At 37.6% G+C, this 18,862-nt stretch overlaps 1 protein-coding gene across 4 annotated transcripts in view; it reads left to right on the top strand.

The window, feature by feature from the left end:
* ALG9 (ALG9 alpha-1,2-mannosyltransferase) overlaps nt 1–18,862 on the top strand; it is a 99,029-nt gene that overhangs the window by 62,079 nt on the left and 18,088 nt on the right. For 3 of the 4 annotated variants that reach the window (XR_013757471.1, XR_013757472.1, XM_079101618.1), the window contains exon 14: nt 2,168–2,298. Coding sequence is in view for 2 of the 4 variants with exons in the window: in XM_079101618.1 (XP_078957744.1) it covers nt 2,168–2,298 (131 nt within the window). In the remaining 2 variants the exon portion in view is untranslated. Of the gene's footprint in view, nt 1–2,167; nt 2,299–18,692; nt 18,812–18,862 lie in introns of all 4 variants that reach the window. The other variant, XM_079101617.1, reaches the window with a different exon arrangement.

The following is an 18,862-nucleotide window of genomic DNA, read 5'->3' as shown; positions in this document are numbered from 1 at the left end:
TCAAATCCTTGTAAATTATATTGTTATATAATTTATTTAGTTTATTGCTATTATACAGGAATATATGATATTGATTTTTACATCCTATAAGTCTAAAGTTTAATAAACTCTATTAATAATTCCATAAATTTTCTGGGTGCAGTGGCACGTGCTGTACCCCTAGCTTTTCAGGAGCCTGGAGCAGGAGGATCACTTGAGCCCAGGAGTTCAAGACCACCTTGGGCAACATAGAGAGACCCTGTCTCAAATCCAAAAATACTCTTCAGATTCTTCTGGACTTTATATTAACAGTCATATCATAATGAATGAGTTTTGTTTCTTCTTATTTTTTTCTGCCAGTTGCTTCTTTCTTTAAAAGAAGACGGGGTCATGCCGCCTAGAACCTCTGGTGTGATGTTGAGCAGAGTTGTGATAGCAAGTAGTCATGACTTTTCCTGATCCCAAAGGAAAAGCTTCAACTCCTCACCATTAAATATGAGATTTGCTACAGATCTATTTGTGTTTTAGGTGGTCTGTATTTTAACTGAAGGCTAACAAATGAAAAGGGCTCTCTGGTGTCAGTTTTTGTATGTTTTTGTGGTTCTAGGGATCAAACTCAGGTTCTTGAACATACTGAGCAAACATTTTATCACAGAGCTACACTACATCACCAACTCTGGTTTTAATTTTTAAGGAAAATTTAGATGAGCCCCTTAGAACACTTTGCCTTTGATTCGGTCATTTTTTTCAATCTTGAGGTATGGCTTTTGAAGTCATACTGACTTAGTTCCAAATATGGCTCTGCTATATGCTCATATGATTTTTTGAGGAATGTAGATCCTTTTAGAGCAGAAACTGTCTTATTTATTTGTTTCTGCATCCTTAGTTCTAACTTAATGTCCAGTACATCACAGGGGCTTAAACTGTGTATGTTAACAATACAAATATGTGGTGTATACATATAATTAAAATGTGAGATATCCATATTGCCTGAGTCTTGACTACCTTATTTGTAAAATTGGAATAATTCCTTATAGACCTTGTTATGATTATTTAAGAATAATATATGTAACATAGTTGGCATGTTAAAAGCATTGAAAATATTAGTTTCCTTGAGATTTTATTTTCTTTTATCTGATTACATTAGTGATCTGTTTTTCCATCTTTAGGTTTTATTTAACCTCCTAGAAACCTTTTTTTAAAAACTTTTAAAAATTAAAATGTTTAAAACATTCTTCTGTGGTTGCTAAATATTCTGATGGCTTGGAGATGAGAGGGAGAATTTGATTCTAATTTGAAATGAACTTTTTAAGCACAGAAGGATTCTGCAGATGGTGTAGTATGTTCCATTGAATTAGTCAATTTTGTGAAAAACATAGTACCAACATGATTTTAAATGAATGTATTAATATTCTACTATGAGTTCTGGTGTATCCTTGTTGTGAGCAACTAAATGACCCTAGTTCTGCTAATGTTACATATTTTTCATAATATTCTTCACCCATGAAGTTCTGCTGTCTCAGTTGTACTGAACTTTTGCTGCAGGGACAGTTCTGATGTGTCTGTCAATTATGTTGACTTGGGCTGGGGAGATAACTCAGTTGGTAGAGTGCTTGCCTTGCAAGCACAAGGCCCTGTGTTTGATCCCCAGCACCGCACCAAAAAAAAAAAAAAAAAAAAAAAAAAATTTATGTTGACTTTTTGAAGGAGACAATATACATGATATTGCTGTACCATCTGTGAGGTACAGTATATCCTCCATAGCTCTGTCAGAAGAGTCAGGACTTCTTCACATATTAACATCTGAGTTTAGTCATGCCCTTTTGATCTCTGAAATAGAGGCAATGGACTGGAATGGGGCAATAGTGAGTTGAAAGGAGCTTCTAGAAGAAAGTAGCTTGTACACTCATGGTGTCTTCAAAAGTGTCTATGGGAGTAAAGGGACTTAAGAAACCAAACTAGAATCAGACCACCCAAAGCTTACATACATGTTTTCCCACCCTCCAGGAATCTAAATAATACCCTGCCACTCCTATTTAAGTGGAGAAAGCACAGGTAACATTGTCTGAGGGCCTAATTGTTCATTCCTCTAAAACCCTGTGGGAATTCTTAGGATTGTAATTGATGTTCCCTACCGTGCAGGGATCTTTGCAATTATTGATGAAGAGTTGGCTTTTCTCCATTTCAGATTGACATCAGCAAATGTCATTATTTAGTGGATTTGGACACCATGAGAGAAACACCCCGGGAGCCGAAATATTCATCCAATCGAGAAGAATGGATCAGCTTGGCCCACAGGCCTTTCCTAGATGCTTCTAGGTATGTGGCTTTAATCCTAAGAGATGTACTAAGACCAGGAAGAGTGAAAAATTGATTCTAGGATTGAATAACTTACAGTCCTGACTGACTCTAGTAGGTATCATTTTTTTTAATGTTTTTATTGTTTCCTGAGGAATCTAAGAATGCTCTCATTTTCAAGGCACCTGTATGCAAAGTATACTGAATTATCATTCAGATGAAAGCCTTCTAAGTAATAAAGGTAGGTCTACTGTGGAAAACTCAAATCAGTGTTCAATACTGATAATTTTAGGGAACCAATTTCACCTACCTAAATTGAGAGTATTCTGACACCATTAGGAAGATTGACTATGTCCCTTGAGAGGCTAGAATTTCATGTTCATAATTTTCAGTTTCAAAGCTCACAGCATTGGGATAGGTCTTATTAGATCTTAAATAGAGAGACCAAATAGACCAGGGCTTGTTTGGCTCTTCAGAAAGGTCTCAGAATGAATGATAGGGGATCAGGAGATTCTGGTGTAGGAGTAAAGGGGAGGGTGATTTGGTGGAATGAGGGTGTCTTACTGTTTGGAGATGGGCAGCAGAAACATGATAATATAATAAAGATATAAGTTATATGGTATATTAGAATATGATAAATGCTAAGGAAAAAGATTAGGAAGTTCAAAGGACCAAGAGTCCTTCACTAGAGCTAAAGGGTATACCTTTAGCTGCATGGGCGCAGTAGGCCTCACTGAAAAGATGATGTTTGAACCAAGTCTTGAAAGAGGGGAGGAAGTGAGGCATGTGAGTACCTGGTAGAGGAGCTGTGAAAAGACTTTGGCATAAGGAAGCAACAATAGGAGGCTAGTGAGGCTGGAGCTGAGCAGGAGTAGAAAATGACAGGCTCTGTGGCCATGGCGTGAGAGAGTGTGAGAGTGCAGGTTATGAGATTTGTTGCCTGTTCAAAGGCATCTATTCTTAATGAAATGAGGAACCACCAAGAGCAGAAACAATATAGCCTCTGTTTTGAAAAGATCATTTTTACTATGCCAAGAACAATTAGTAGGGAATAACAATGAAAAACAGGGAGACCATTGAGGCGACTGTTATAATTGTCCAGGCAAGAGAAGAGGGTGGTTCAGGTTAAGGCGAGGGCAATGTGATTCTGAGATCCTTAGAGTAAGGATATGCAGAAATACACTGATTTCAAGGTGTAAGAGAAAAGAATCAACAGGTATGTTTGTATATGAATAAAAACGATCTTTTGTAAAACTAAAAACTGATGGTGTAGGAGAAAGGAAAAAAATTGCTTGAGCAATACCCTTAAGTTAGGTAGGAGTAGATGCACAAGTAAAGTAAAGGATTTACCTTAGATAGACACACAGATCATCTACACACAACCCTGTTCAGTTGAATTTTCTATAATGATGAAAATGTTCTACATCTGCACTAATACCATAACTACAAACCACATGTGACTGGTAAGCATTTAAAATGTGGCTAGAATGATTGAGGAACTGAATTTTAAATTTTGTTCAATCTTAAATTAAATTTAAATAGGCACACATAGCACTCTACTGGATAGTGCAGAATAGAGTATGATGATGAGAATTTGCAAGTTCTCTTCCTGATAACCTCAGTTTTACCAATGAAGTAGGAAGTGGGACTATCAGCTGAGAAGAAAGTGTACAGTATGAAGTGTTGGAGACTTGAGGAGAGAAGTTGTAAATTAATTCAAAGTGAGAGATTAAAAAAGAGCTAGAGAAATATGGGTATAATTGGAGAAGAGAATCAAGAACCCATTTGAGTTTTAAATGGAGCACTTGACTTGCTTTTTGTTTCTCTAGCTACGTATAGATGTAGCCATACTGGTAAGGCACAGAATAGGTAAATTTAACCATGGCTGATTTTTTAAAATACAACTTTATTGAAGTAAAATAGATATATAAGTCATACAACTCATCCATTTTTAGTGTACAACTAAATAATTAGTAAATCCACCAAATTGTATAATCATTATTACAATTGGTTTTATTATTTTAAAAACCATTTTATTTACTTTTATCTTTTTGTGGTACAGCGTGTTAGACTCAGAGATTTGCATGGGTTAGGCAAATGCTCTACTGCTGAATTATAGCCTCAGTCCTAAAATTCAATTTAAGAACATTTCCATCACCCAGTAAGATCCTTTATTCCCACTCCCAACTCCAGGAATCCATTGGCTTTTCTGTATTTTTTTTTTCCCCCATGGATGCTGGGGAGGGAATCCAGGGCCTTGTATAGCCCAGGCAAGTGCTCTACCATTGAGCTACATCCCTGGGCCCTACTCAGCATGTTTTTGAAGTTCATTCACGTTATAACATATATCATCAATTTTCCCTTTTTAGTGCTAAATCCTATTATTATTTACTTCTAAATCATATGAATATACAAGTTGATGGAGATTTAGATTGTTTCCATTTCTTGGCTGTTATGAATAATGCTGCTGTTATGAATTATATGTGCACATCTCTGTATATGGGGTTGGATTTTAGTCAAGAAAATTTAACAAGCAGGCGTGATAGTGCAAACCTGTAGTCCCAGACACTTGGAAAGCTGAGGAAGGAGCATCACAAGGTCAAGGCCAGCCTTGGCAACTTAGTGAGACCCTGTCTAAAAATAATTTTTTTAAAAGGGCTGGGAATGTAGTTCAGTGGTAAAGTGCTCCTGGGTTCAATCCCTAGGATTGAAAAAAAAAAAAAAAATTAACAAAGTGTGAGAGGGACACAGAAGTTGGTTCATGCAGGGAAATGATTTAATGAGTGACTATTGCTTTCACTTGGCAGCAAGGGATGTGGTAGATGGTATTTGGTGGGTAAGAGACAATGAAACATGTTGGGATGTCGAGTGGTCAAAACAAATTGGGGTGGCAACAGGAGTAAGCTGGAAGAGTGATGCAGCAATGATGGTGTGAAGGTCTGTGCCTCACCTGTGTTCTTGGTGTCTGGCTTGTTATTTGCTACTTGGGAGAGGAGGTGCCTTCAGTTTTGAGTTGAGACCTGAGTTTAGAAAGATTGCTAGCTCTGAGGGAATAGCAACTCCCAAGAAACCTTCTGGTGAACTGAGGGATACCTTCAGAGGATTTTCACTTCTCATAAATTGTGCTCAGGGCATTATTTTCATGACCTGTGCTGAAATCATTCGGGTTGCAACTTGAAGAGGCATAGTACACATGGAAGTGAGCAGAGCACAGTGAAGATAGCACGGGGTGTGAACCTGTGAATTTACTCCTCGGCACTTGCTGCTAGTACCTCTCTGATTCCCGTTTTCTTCACAGAGTTAACAATATTTTATCTATTTTATGGAGTTGTTGTAAGGATTAAATGAGAGAGGATATATGAAAGTGCTTTTAAATTCTAAAGTATTATAGAAATGTCAGATCTTTCAGTTAATTAGCAAGCTACCCAGGGTTTCAAAATTATGTTGATTTTCTTTACATTTATCTTCCTCCACTTTTCCTGGTATTTATTGATTTAACTGCAGAAACAGCAGGATCCTACAGACCACTGCCACAGCAATTTTTATTGCCAGTCCCATGACATCTCATGTTGCTGATTTTGGGCTGATTAAGTTAGATGGTACTGTCAGAGCCTGTAAACCTCAGAGCTGTCACATTGAGCTTATGTGTGCAGAGCTTTGGGGCACATGATCCTGAAATGCCTTAAACCTATTCACTAGGGCTGTTACATTTTCTTTGTCTTCTTGAAATGATGGCTTTGTACTTGAGCAATTTACATAACAAGGAGAAATAATGGTACCTTCAAGATGAAATGGTCACTCATGTTTTAGACTCTGCTTTCTTTATGTTCATTTCTTTGACATAATTTCTTCTTTTTTTCCATTGTTCATCCATATGTCTATTCATCATCCATCCAGTCAACAGATGTTTATTATATACTGTCAGGTTCTATGATGGATCACAGGTAGATAGTGATGATCAGTACACACTAAGCTCTTGTCCTCTTGAACCCTATAATATAATGAGAAGGTTGGCATTAGACAGATAGTCATATAAATCAACATGGAAATATCAAATGTGTTAAATGCTTTAAAGGAAATGTACTGGTGCTGTGGGAGGAGTGAGCAACAGGGAGGTGCCAAAGTCTCTTGTTAAGTTCTTAAGCCAGCTGGTTAAGCAGGTTTGGAAATCAGAAAGTCTTCACTGAGTATCTATAATGCCTTTGCCACAGAGCTAGATTTTTTTTTTTTTTTCTTTTTCTTTTTGGTACTGGCAATTAAACCTGGGGGCACTTAACCACTGAGCTACAACCTCAACCCTTTTTATTTTTTATTTGACACAGGGTCTTGCTGAGTTGCTTAGGGCCTTGCTAAATTTCTGAGACTGGTCTCCAATTTGTGATCCTCCTGTTTCAGCCTCCTGAACTGCTAAGATAACAGGCATGTGCCACCACACCTGGCAGAGCTAGATTCTTAAAAGAATGTAAAAGAGGTAATTATAGACACACTTCGTGCTTGAACAGCATAACTTTTGTGGGAGCACCTACACATATGAAAGCAATTTAAAAATAGTGTTCAAAATCAGATTTAGTGGCATACGCCTATAATTCTAGCTACTCAGGAGGCTGAGGCAGGAGAACTGCAAGTTTGAGGGCAGTCTGGGCAACTTAGATCCTGTCTCAAAATAAAATTTAAAAAAAGATCTGGGAAAAGAGGGGTGGGAGGAGTGGGGGGAAGGAAAAAAATAACAGAATGAATCAAACAACATTACCCTATGTAAATTTATGATTACACAAATGATATGCCTTTATTCCTTGTACAAACAGAGAAACAACATGTATCCCATTTGTTTACAATAAAAAAAAAAAAAAGAAAAAAAGAAGAAAAAAAAAAAAAAAAAGATCTGGGGATGTAGCTCTGGATCCAGTCCCCAGTACCTCCCCCGCCCAAAAAAAATAGGAAAGAAAGAAGGAAAATAGTACTCAGTACTCAGACCATAGAGAAGCCAAATTATGTGCAAAGAGGGACAAAGGAGATTAGAGAACACCAAGAAGGCTTCCTGAAGGAGATGGTACTTAAGCTGAGACATAAAGGAAAGTAAGATTAAATAAGTGTTGGTAAAGAGGGAAGACTCACTTATTTAATTCAAGGAGAGGAAATCATGAGTATAAATGGATGTAAAGAAGCAAGATGGACCCTTGAGGATCAGTTTCATATACCTCTTTTACTGGTTTGAATTTGCTTTTGTGTAAACTGTAGTATATCATCCAAATCGGAACTCTTTTGAAAATAAGAGGAGCCCTGTCTTGGGCAGATAGATACAGATGATTATTCTGCTTTAATGTGACAGAGGAAAGAGGCTTGTCCCAAAAAGGAGTGGGAGAATGAAGCATGGAGGTAGAGTTTCTTTGCCCTATAGTCTATTCTTACTATGTGGATTTGACCATAGTTTGTTTACTTGTTTTTTCCCTTATTTTTTTATTGGTTATAATTATACATAATAATGGAATTTGATATTATATATTCACATATGCACGTGATATAACAATATAATTGGGCCAGTATCATTTGCTAGTATTTCCCATTTCCTCTTCCTCCTTCCTTCCCCCGGGTTTACTTGATTTTATTTGTTGATATCACTTGTTGTTAGAGCCTAGATTGTCTAAAAGGGAAGCAGTCAGCTAGAAGACAGTTGCCAGTACATTAAAAAAAAAAATTAAAATCCTACATTCAAGTGTGTGTTATTGAAGATTTCTTGCCAGGGAGAAGCAACCTAAAGATTATTAGGGCAGTTTTATGTTTGGGGCAGATTTAGGAATTCCAGACATCAGTGAATATGTGAAGAAGCTTGGATTTTTTGTTGTTGTTGAAATTATTGTAAGATAAGAAGATCTTTGCTGTTGAACTCATGGAGAGTAAAGCTAAAGGTAAAGTAAAGCTACAGGGTATTCACCCATTTGGGAGAATGACAGCCCAGCTTCTAATTGGCTTCTTTGCTTTATCAGAGGCCTAGGAGGGACCTGAGCTTGAAAGAAAATCTAGGGATTAGATCTCAAAAATTAGTTTCTAGTCTCCATTCATACATAGCTGGTTCCAAAGCCATATTTTCCTCTTTCTGAGTTTGCTGTGTCTGTGTCTGGCTAATTTTATCAAGAATTATCAGATTCCTAGGAGATGGGGTCTAAACTAGTTGGTAGTATCACTTTTTATACCAGACATATTTGTCACTCTGTGGCCATCTCGTATTACATACTTTCTAAAATAAGAGAGGATTTTTGTCTTTCTTCGAACTATAATATAATTGCTACTTAAATGAAATAGCTTGACAAGTGGGCGGTTATAATGCCTACCCTGAGATCCCCAGAGACGAGTGAAGGGAGAGGATAGCAATGAATTACCAGCTCGGTGGTGGGTTCTTTTCTGAGTGTGGTGAGAATGTTGGACTGTGGGAACCTGGTGGAAAGTGCCTCTCCAGATGTTGGAGGTGGCCTCCTGAACAGCAGGGCTTGTGTGTAGCTCTGGAAACAAGTTGGGAGGCCCTGCCACTGCTTTGCACAGCCACTTCCCACCCACTGTTTCCTCCTTCATTATAGGTCTCTTTTGTCTTGCTTGCTTTGCTTTCACCTGTGGTTTTGGGGTTGTGAGATTTTATTCTTTCCTATTTTAGAGCATGTTAACCTTATCTAATTGAATTTTAAACTTGCCTGATTAGAGACTTGAGACAATTTGGGGGAACTTACATAGGGCAGGATTTCAAAGCCCTTCACATTTGTCATTGTAGGTGAACAGCAGATGCAAGAAAGGAGAAGTCAAACGCCTCAGTTGATATGGTAGGAAAGGGGTCTTTTCTAGTCAAAGGACCTCCACCCCAGTAATGTAGGGACTATGCTGATAACGTGCTCCTTATGTTCTTTCAGTGCCAAGCACAGAATTCACAGTGGCCACTGACCTTTAGCTGCTCAGGAGAATTTTTAAGACCATGGCTGTAGTGTCTGGAGTTGTGGCTCAATGGTAGAGCCTGGCATGTGTGAGGCCCTGGGTTCCATACTAAGAACCACATATTAATAAATAAAAATTTAAAAAGATCCATTGACAACTAAAAAATGAAGAAAAAAAAAGACCATGGCTTTAGTTTTAACCTCCAAGAAGTGGACTCAGCAGCTATGAGGACTAAAAAGCCCATTGAACTTGTGCCCTCCACTTTTGTCCATTTGATAGGGTGGTCTGGTTCATGGGAGCCATTGTCTCTGCTAAGCCCTTGCTCTGGCATAAACAGGATCATCATTTATTTCTGGAAGATAATAAGACCACTGGAGTAATAGCCATAAATAGTAAATTTTGACTCCTTGTATATATGATATGTCAAAATACATTCTACTATCATGTATAACTAAAAAGAACAAATAAAAAGTTTTTTTAAAAAAAGAGTAAATTATGTTTTAGTTATTACAGTATAACAATATCTAAACTAATTGGTGCAACACAACAGTTTATTGTTGTTTTTTTTTTTTTTTTCATGGTTCTCAGAGTTGACCGGGCTCATTTAGTGAGTTTCCGCTTAGAGTTTCTTATGCATTGGCCAACAGATGATGGCCAGGTCTGGAAACATCTTAGAGGCTTCTTCACCCATGTCTGGCAGCTAATGCTGCCTGTTAGATAGATCTCAGCAGGACTGTTGGCCAGAACACCTATGTACATGAGGCTTCACCATGTGATCGGGGCTTCATTACAGCATGGTAGTTAACTTCCAAGGGAAAACACTCAATAGCCTTTTATGACCTATTGGAAGTCATGCAGTATCACTGCTGCCTCATCCTGTTGGTTGGAAGTGAGCCACAGGAATAGTGCATGTTCAAGGGGAGAGAAATTGGAAGTCCCCTATTATGGGAGAAATGTCAAAGAATTTATGAACATGTTTTAAAAATCACAGTTTTTTAATGCTGTTCTGCTTCCATATTAAATATTTTTTCCTTTTAAAGGTTATTTCTTAAAAATAGACATAGGTGTATAAGATAGTCCAGCAGTCTGTTTCCTTCTACAACTTTTTACAACTCAGGTGGAAAGGGAGATGACACCCTGTGGTAGAATTTGGTTGTAGGCCAAGTTTGACGTGCTTCTGACGGTGTTCCAATTCTTTGGGTAGCGTTAATTCTCTAAGCAATAATTGAAGTGTGCTTGCTTGTCTTTTCCCTACCTGTCAGTCATGGGGATGCCCTTCCCTTCCTCACTGATGCCAAGAATACTGAGAAATAGTAAGGAAGAAGATACCAGAATTTCTGTATTTTTGTACTTCTTTATCAGCTTATTATTCTCTTATGCTTCCTATTTCATTCTCTATCAGTTTTTGGCCTTTTCTTTTTTTTCTTCGCCCCCCACCCCCCACATGCTTTCCTGAGACCCTTAATCTGGCAGTTTTCCCCTGCCAGATTTGTCTTCAGGACATTGGTGTTTTGCTCATTGTATTGTTCAGTTGCTTAATCATTGAGATCTGGTGACATTTTAGAAGAATAAAAAGAATAAACATTGTTTTTATTCTCCTGAAGCTTAGTGAGTCTGCTTTCTATTGTTGTGAAATTAGTTCTTTAGAAAGAGGCCATCTACAGGCCACCTGGGTTCCAAGTCCATGATACAGAGACTCAGGTTTGAAGACAGTGTACATAGTGTACAGTGTTTTAGGACTGCTTCTGCTGGTAGCATAAGCATCTTTGTTCAAGGTTTCTTGAGAGTTAATCAACATCTAATGGTAATTCTTTACAACATGTTTTAGGGTCTTAGAAAATATTTGAATATTTACTGATCATTTGTCGTAGTTCACATTCTTTTTTTTTTTTTTTAGAGGGGGTTCAGGGACCAAGCATTGAACACAAGTGCAATCAACCACTGAGCCACATTCCCAGCCCTTTTTATGTTTTATTTTGAGACAGTCTCGCTAAGTTGCTCAAGGCTTTAATAAATTGCTGAGGCTGGCTTTGAACTCATCATCCTCCTGCCCCAGCCCCTTGTGCCTTGGGTTTACAGGCATACGCCACCCTGCCTGGCAGTTCACATTCTTAAAATTGTATTTATACTAGAATAAAACGAAAAAAAAAAGTGAAGTAAGGATTTCTTCAGAAGTATCTGGTGTCCTTATTTAGTAAAATAAAGATGATTGAGTTATTTTAAAGTATATCCATTGTTTATTTCTTCTCTACAAAGCTTTGGCCCATGAGTCATCTACTTGATGTGGCTTCTAGTGGTTCTTCTGTTTTTCATATAGAAGTAGCCCAAATGAGGGTCCAAAAAGAAGGGACAGAGACTTTTTGAACACTGTTGGCATCTTCTCCACAGGAGTGGTGAATGGAACATATGCCACCTCTATCTCTCAGTAGTAATCACTGAGAAAAACACTGGAAAAGAGCATTTCCCCAGCAACTGTGGTGGGACTGAAGGTTAGAAAATGACCAGTTGTCTAATAGCAATCCTTTTTCCATTCTCTGCTTGTGAACACTGGTTATGGGTGACTGGTCAGGAGGTTATGGTATTATGCCCAATGTTTTTCAGGGCCACAACTCAGCAGAATGATTCACTCTGGATACAGTGCTACAGTGCCATGATCCCAATTTGTACCTCAGCAAAATTCTGGCTCATTACACGTGGATCCTTGGAGGTTACTCCATATAGTCAAAACTGTGAATATATTCTTTGAATAACAAGGGTCTTTGTATATGGAAAATAAAGTCAGACTGGTCAAATTGATAAATGTGAGTCAGCAAATTCTGTGTGAACCAAAATCCAGAAAGGGACTTGACCAAATTTAGTAGTATTTTCTTTGCTAATACAGACACCTTCCATGTTTCATTTGCACTCTAACATCCCATGGGTCACCACAGCTCCCACTCCATTCCACATACACTGCAGGTACCTACTATGCTGTGCCCCACCTAATGGTTTTAGGACTAAGTTGTTTGGGAGGAAATTATAAAGAACTTCATATTGGCTCTGAAATTTCTTTTTCTTTGTGGAAGATGAATATTTCAAGAATGAAGAGGGGAGTAAGCCAGATGTTCTGAGAGTCAGGACATATTACGTTGTTCACAGGATAATTATTGAGCACTTTCTGTGGCAGTGTTCAGAAGCCGAAGGTATAGCAGTGGACATACAAAGTTCTGTCCTCAGGGAACTAGAACCCTAGTGGAGTAGAACATATAACATGGCACTCATGTGTCTATTCTCTTTTGAGTAACAGGGTTATTCTGCACTTATTGCCATTAGAGTAATGTCCCTCATCCCATTTTCTGTTAAAGACTATTAAGAACCATCACATTTCTGTTCCTTACCAACTTTTTGAGCAACTCATAAATTGCTCAGTAAGGAACAATAGGTTTATTATGGCTAAGTCTTGAAAGAATTCTGAGATTCTCTTCAGAGCTGAAGGTGGCTGTGAAAGGTTTCTCACTGAAATGTGAACTAAGCACAAGAGAAAAAGAACTAACTTTAAAAAAGAAAGCCCCAGCTGGAGAGAGAATTGGAAATAGGCCTGTGTACTGGTTTACTGGGGATATTGATGTTTTAATGGTTGAATGGGCAGGTACATATTTGGATGGATGGATGGATGAATAGGTAGATAAAAATAAGAAAATCTGAGTACCAGAATGCTTTTTTTCTAAATGACAAATTGCCCCAGCATTTCCATTTGTGCTTGCTGAACTGGTGACATCAGGAACTGGCAGCCAATCTTCCATTGACGTCAGTAAGTGCAGATTTAAATCTCCACAGCAAAATGCTCCCCGGCCCTGATAAACAGGGCTGGTAATTGAATTAGAAACATTCTAAGCTGTCAGCTAATTATGTTGTTCAGGCAGTTGCTTTGTCCAGATCTGTTTCATCCTTGAATTGCTTGAGTGCCTTTCTCACTGGGAGGGGAAATATTTCAGTTTCCATAATAGAGGTACATATTTCACATCTCCCTGATTTATGCTGCCTGTACTCCCTAGGGTCATTTAGCATTTCCCTTTATTGCAGACATTGTTGTATGAGTCTTGATAGGCATGAATTTTATTCTAGTTTGTGAGTCAATATAATCTTTGCTTCCATGCATGTTCCATAGTATTCCAATGCTCAACTGCTCTCTTCTTTCACAAAGGCAAAAAACTGATTTGACAATTTTTTTTTTTTTTTTTTTTTTTGTAGGATTGAACCCAGGGGCACTTTACCACTGACCACATCCCCAGCCCTTTGTATGTTTTATTTAGAGACAGGACCCTAGGAGTTGCTTAGGGCCTTGCTAAATTGCTGAAGCTGGCTTTGAACTCTTGATCCTCCTACCTCAGCCTCCTAAGCCACTGGGATTACAGGTGTGCACCACCACACCTGGCTCCAATTTGATTATCTTTTTCCAGCAACAGTACAACACATTCAAAATGCCCCAGTCATGCTTAACATATTAAAGCTATTGATGGTAAAGAAATTAATCCAATAGAAAGTTTAGTTAGTTAATTTAAAATAAAAAAGAAGTTGAGAACAGCAGCTATAGTGTTAGAAATGAAGACCTCAAGCCAACTTGTTCTTTTGGTTTAAAAAAAAAAAAATCACAATCTTTCCATCCCAGCTCAGAGATGAGAATGGGTCTAAGTATACCTTGACTGGTTCTTACTTCTTCTAGAAGTTAGTGGCTTTGCATGTTAAGATAGCTGATGCTGTCCAAAATCACACCGAGAGCTGGCAAGAGAGAAGGAAGCTGCCTTTGAGTAAGTGTTTCCTAGTGCCACACTAGGGAAAAGATTCTTCTTAGCATCTCCTTATGTTTAATCCCCACCTCTTATATGGTTTCATGTTCAGACTTAACTAGAAATGCCTCCTTGTTTCCCGAGCACATTATTTAGAACTTGATGCTGATTATCTAATAGTCTTACACTGAGGGAACATAGCAGAATTGGGCGTTTCTTGACTCTCTTGATATAGTGAAGTCAGACCCATGTTTGTCCTGAGCAAGGTGGTTTTCCCAGACCACAGATTCTTGGATTTTGAATTCCTTATTGGCAGTAGAAACCCTTTCTTGTTCATCATTGCATTCCTGGCACTTATTTAACTCCTTGTTTGCTGTGGTACTCAGTTACTTGTGGTTGCACTAAGTTGGATTAAACTCATATCTTATTTGTGTAATATTCCTCCCTTGCTCTCTTCATTCATCTGTCTGTCCATCCATCCATCCTCCCAATGTGTTTTTTTTTTTTTTTTTTAACATTTATTAGTGCCAGACACATATTGGGAAGTAAAACAGACATGGTCCCTGAAGTCTAGATGTGTGGGTGGAAGGAAAGACAATAAACAAGTTAACCAACAAGTAATTATAGATTGTGAAGAATGCAACAAAAGAATTTGTGAGGTACACTGAGAGAGAATAAGTGAAAGAAGTAGAAACCTAGTGTTTAATTGGATGGTTAGACATCCTCTCAAAGGAGGTAGCTTTTAAGCTAAGATATGAAAAGTGAGACGGACTCAGTCATGAGAAAAACAGGATGGAAGCATGTTCTAGGCTGAGGAAACAGCATATTCAAAGGCCCTAGGATATGAAGGAACTCGGTGGGTATTTATTTATTTTTGTTGTTGTTTTCTGGTATTAGAGATTGAACCCAGGGTACTCCACCCCTAAGCTACATCATTAACCCTTTTTTATTTTGAGATGTCTTGCTTAGTTGCTTAGATTGACCTGTAATTCTCCTGCCTCAGCCTCCTGGGACTCTTGGGTTGCAGGTGTATGCCTGTACGCCCAGCAGAAACTTGTGTTTTTGAGGATTGAAAGGAGGTTGGTGTGGCAGGCACATAGACAGCAAAGAGGAAAATGACATGAGGTGGGATAGGACCAGTAAGCCATAAGGGGCTACATCCCCTATGGCACTTTAGGCTATGAAAAAGAGTTTGGAACTTATTTAGTCTGTCTCTAGTTGCTATTGAGTGGACAGAGCATTTAACCTCAGATTCCCGTGAATTTGGTTATGATTGGACAAGTTGCTTTTTTCACTTAGTGTATCTTAGAATGTTGGGTGAATAAAATTAAATGATATGTGTTACACACTTTTTCCCAGCCTTCACAGTTTGATCTCCCTTCTGAACTTGTGTATTATCATTTTGAACTTGTGTATCAGTGATTTAGTACTTAGTTTATGCTCAATTATGGTTATGTGTCATTCATATTCTTTTTCTTCTAAGTAGATTATTAGCCCTTTGAGTACAGACTTTTAGATCTGCATGGCCAGTGCACAAAATCTTACTGTAGGAGGCACATAGGTTTTCTTTCTTTCTTTTTTTTTTTTTTTTTTTAAGAATTTGAAGTTAATTTTTTTTGAAAATTTTTTCTGTTATTTTTACAATAATATTATGAGTTATTTTTGATGTTGTTGTTTTCTGTTTTTGATACTGAGGGACACTTTACCATTAAGCTACATCCACAGCTCTTTTTATTTTTTTACCTTGAGACGAGGCCTCACACAGTTGTCAAGGCTGGCCTAGAACTTGAGATCCCTCAACCTCCCAAGTTGCTGGGATTACAGGTGTGCATTACCATGCCTAGCTGCTGCCTACTCTTGTGTATGTTTGAAATTTTCTGTTATAAATGGAATCCAAAGTTATTTGTGAAACAAGAAAATATAAATGAGATGGTAAAAACTAAAAGTATTCTGCTATATCATAGGGAGTGCATAATTTTTGTTTTGATATTACTAGAAATTGCCTTTCGAAGTGACTTTGCAGGTTTACATTTTCACTGGTAATATCTATTTCCTAATTCCTCATCAATATTCGATACTGCTCAAACTTTTTAACATTTCCAAACCTGATTATTGAACATTATATCTAGGATTGCATTTCTGTGACTACTAGTAAGATGGAATGGCAATTTATATATTTATTGGCCATTTTCATTTATCTTCCCTATTCATATCCCTTGTCATTTTTCCCCTGAGTTGTCTTATTTATTGCAGGAATAGTTTATATATTCTAGACTTTAATCCTCTCTTATGTATATTGCAGATATTTTTCCTAATCTCTTCTTTTACCTTTTTTCAGCTTGCCTTTGAACTAAAAAATAATGCATAGAATTTCTTCTTCCATTTTAGCCCAGTCATTATTTTTGATGATGATATGTCCTATGTGCAGCCTGAGATAGTTTTCCAGAGTATCTTTGGAACCACCTGACACAATCTGTTATCATACCAGGAAAGTAGTCATCACCATCTACTGTCTCAGCTCAATGAACTCTTTTTGCTTTTTATACTTTTAGTTATTTCATAAATAACTTACAAAAGTAAGAATAAAAGGATAACAAATTTTTTTCATTTGAAAATGTAATAACTTTTTCTATATTCTTCTAGTTGTAAATACACACACACACACACACACACACACACACACACACACGCACACACACACTGAAACGAACATTGTCCCTGACTACAACTAACTACTCATTAGATGTCATATTTTCTTTGTTCTTTGGAAGACTCTAAAAAGAATAAAATTATAAATAGGATTCCTCCTCAAAAGCAAGGAACTTCTCCAAAAAGAAAGTATAAAACTGCATTTGGGTCCAGTGAACTCTGATGTTACACCGAAGGCTGAGTTGACCAGGAATGTATAATGACTATATTCATGAAGCCTTTCTTGTGGTGACATCTGGAATGGAAATAAACACCTAGACTTGCAGGAGTTTGCTCCAGCTTGCACCTTTATGTTCCGATTATCACCTTATCTTGCAACCTAGACAAAAAGAGTAAATTAACTTCCTTTTGTCTGAGACAGGTGCTTCCTCTTCCTGTTCATTCTGTTTGGAGGAGCCCCGCATTATCTCAAGTGTCCCTCCTTTAAGCCTCCTTTCTCTGTCAAAGCCCTTGAGCTGTTAGTTGCTGAAATGAAGTGCATCTCTGAGCACAGGGCACTGCCAATGTCCCAGTTGGGAAGTATCACTAAGAGGTGTGTTTGCCAAGCACGATATCATTGTGTGCAGGCATTGCAGGAGTTTGCCAAACCTAGAGGTAGGCTGCCAGTACAAATGCCACGTTGACATGACATTTACAAGTTTAGAATTTGGAAAAAGACTGGCAGTGGAACACCCCTGAGAAATCTCATTTAGGGTGGCAGTAACTGGGCCAACTTTTGATTTTCAGAATCAGAAATCACAGTCAGGAAGTAAAACTTCCTATAGAATTTGAAGCTGTCACTACAACTTTTTCTAGGAAATGATAGATCCTGTTTGCTGGTTCCTGGGATGTAGTATAAACTATAATGGTTAAGCAAGCAGATTCTAGAATCAAGCCCAAATGTGAATGAGTCTCCATCATTTACTAGATGAGCCTGAACAACTTGCTTAACCTGTGTGACTTGAGGCAAGTTTGAATCTCAGTTCCCCATCTATAAAACAGGGTTAATAATGTCACTTTGCTCATAGAATTATCAGATTGATTGAATAATATATTTAAAAGCAAATTTTTCTTAAGAAACTCCTGAGAAATTCAAGTTTTCAGTTGTTCTCATATTTCAATAATAAGTTGATAGAATTTTCCAGAGACATGTGTAGACTCTCTCAGGATACAGTTTTCTTTACCTATCTAAAAAAATTCAGAACTGCAGTCAGAGTCATTACAGTATTGGGCATTGCTATATTTTCTTAGGTGCAGTAACCATTTGGGTGTTAAGAATTCATTTCAGTAATAGCAACCCTGTGAGTGACCTGGAATCCTTCTTTGGAACATTTTATGCAAAAGGAAAACTTGAGAGCTATTTTTTTTTTTCATTTTTACAGACTGTATTTTGATTTTCTACACAAATGGGGTACAACTTTTTATTTCTATGGTTATACATGATGTAGATTCACACCATTCATGTAATCATACATGTACATAGGGTAATGATGTCTGCCTCATTGAGAGCCATTTTGAAGGACATATCATGGCTTATTAGGGAGACTGTCATGAGTAACAAGGTACTGGGTCTTAAGTCTTTTGTCATGATCTATTACTTAACAGCTTTTATGTTTTATGTGCTGTTTGTATAAAATGTAATCCTCGTAGGGGAAGAACTGGGGATTGAAGGTGATCAAATTATTCTGTGTGCATGTATGAATATATTACAGTACATTCTAACTTATATAGTTCATTTACCAATTAAAAATGAATAAATAAATAAACGACTAGTAGGGTAGAGGAAGGGGATTAGTGGGAAGGAGGAGAGGAGGAAAAGAAGTAGTACTGGGTATTGAAATGGAGCAAACGGAGTTATATGCATTTATGGATATGTCAAAATGAACCCCACTATATTGTATAACTATAGTGCACTAATAAAACCATAAAAATAATCCTTACCCCTGTACTTTCCTTTAATCACTTTCAGTGTCATTAGTAAATTATCCTAAATGATAAAACTTTTTCCTTTCTTTTCTTTTTTCCTCCTCCTTTGTTTTTCAGATCTTCAAAGCTGCTTCGAGCATTCTATGTCCCCTTCCTGTCAGATCAGTATACAGTGTATGCAAACTACACCATCCTTAAACCCCGGAAAATAAAGCAAATCAGGAAGAAAAGTGGAGGTTAGCTACACACCCATGGTCCCAAAGGACAGCCATCTTGTTAACTAGTGA

This window comes from Sciurus vulgaris (assembly GCF_902686455.1).
Source record: "Sciurus vulgaris genome assembly, chromosome: 11".
NCBI lineage: Eukaryota > Metazoa > Chordata > Mammalia > Rodentia > Sciuridae > Sciurus > Sciurus vulgaris.
The sequence above is the reverse complement of the archived record's forward strand: the minus strand, read 5'-3'. Positions and strand labels throughout refer to the sequence as shown.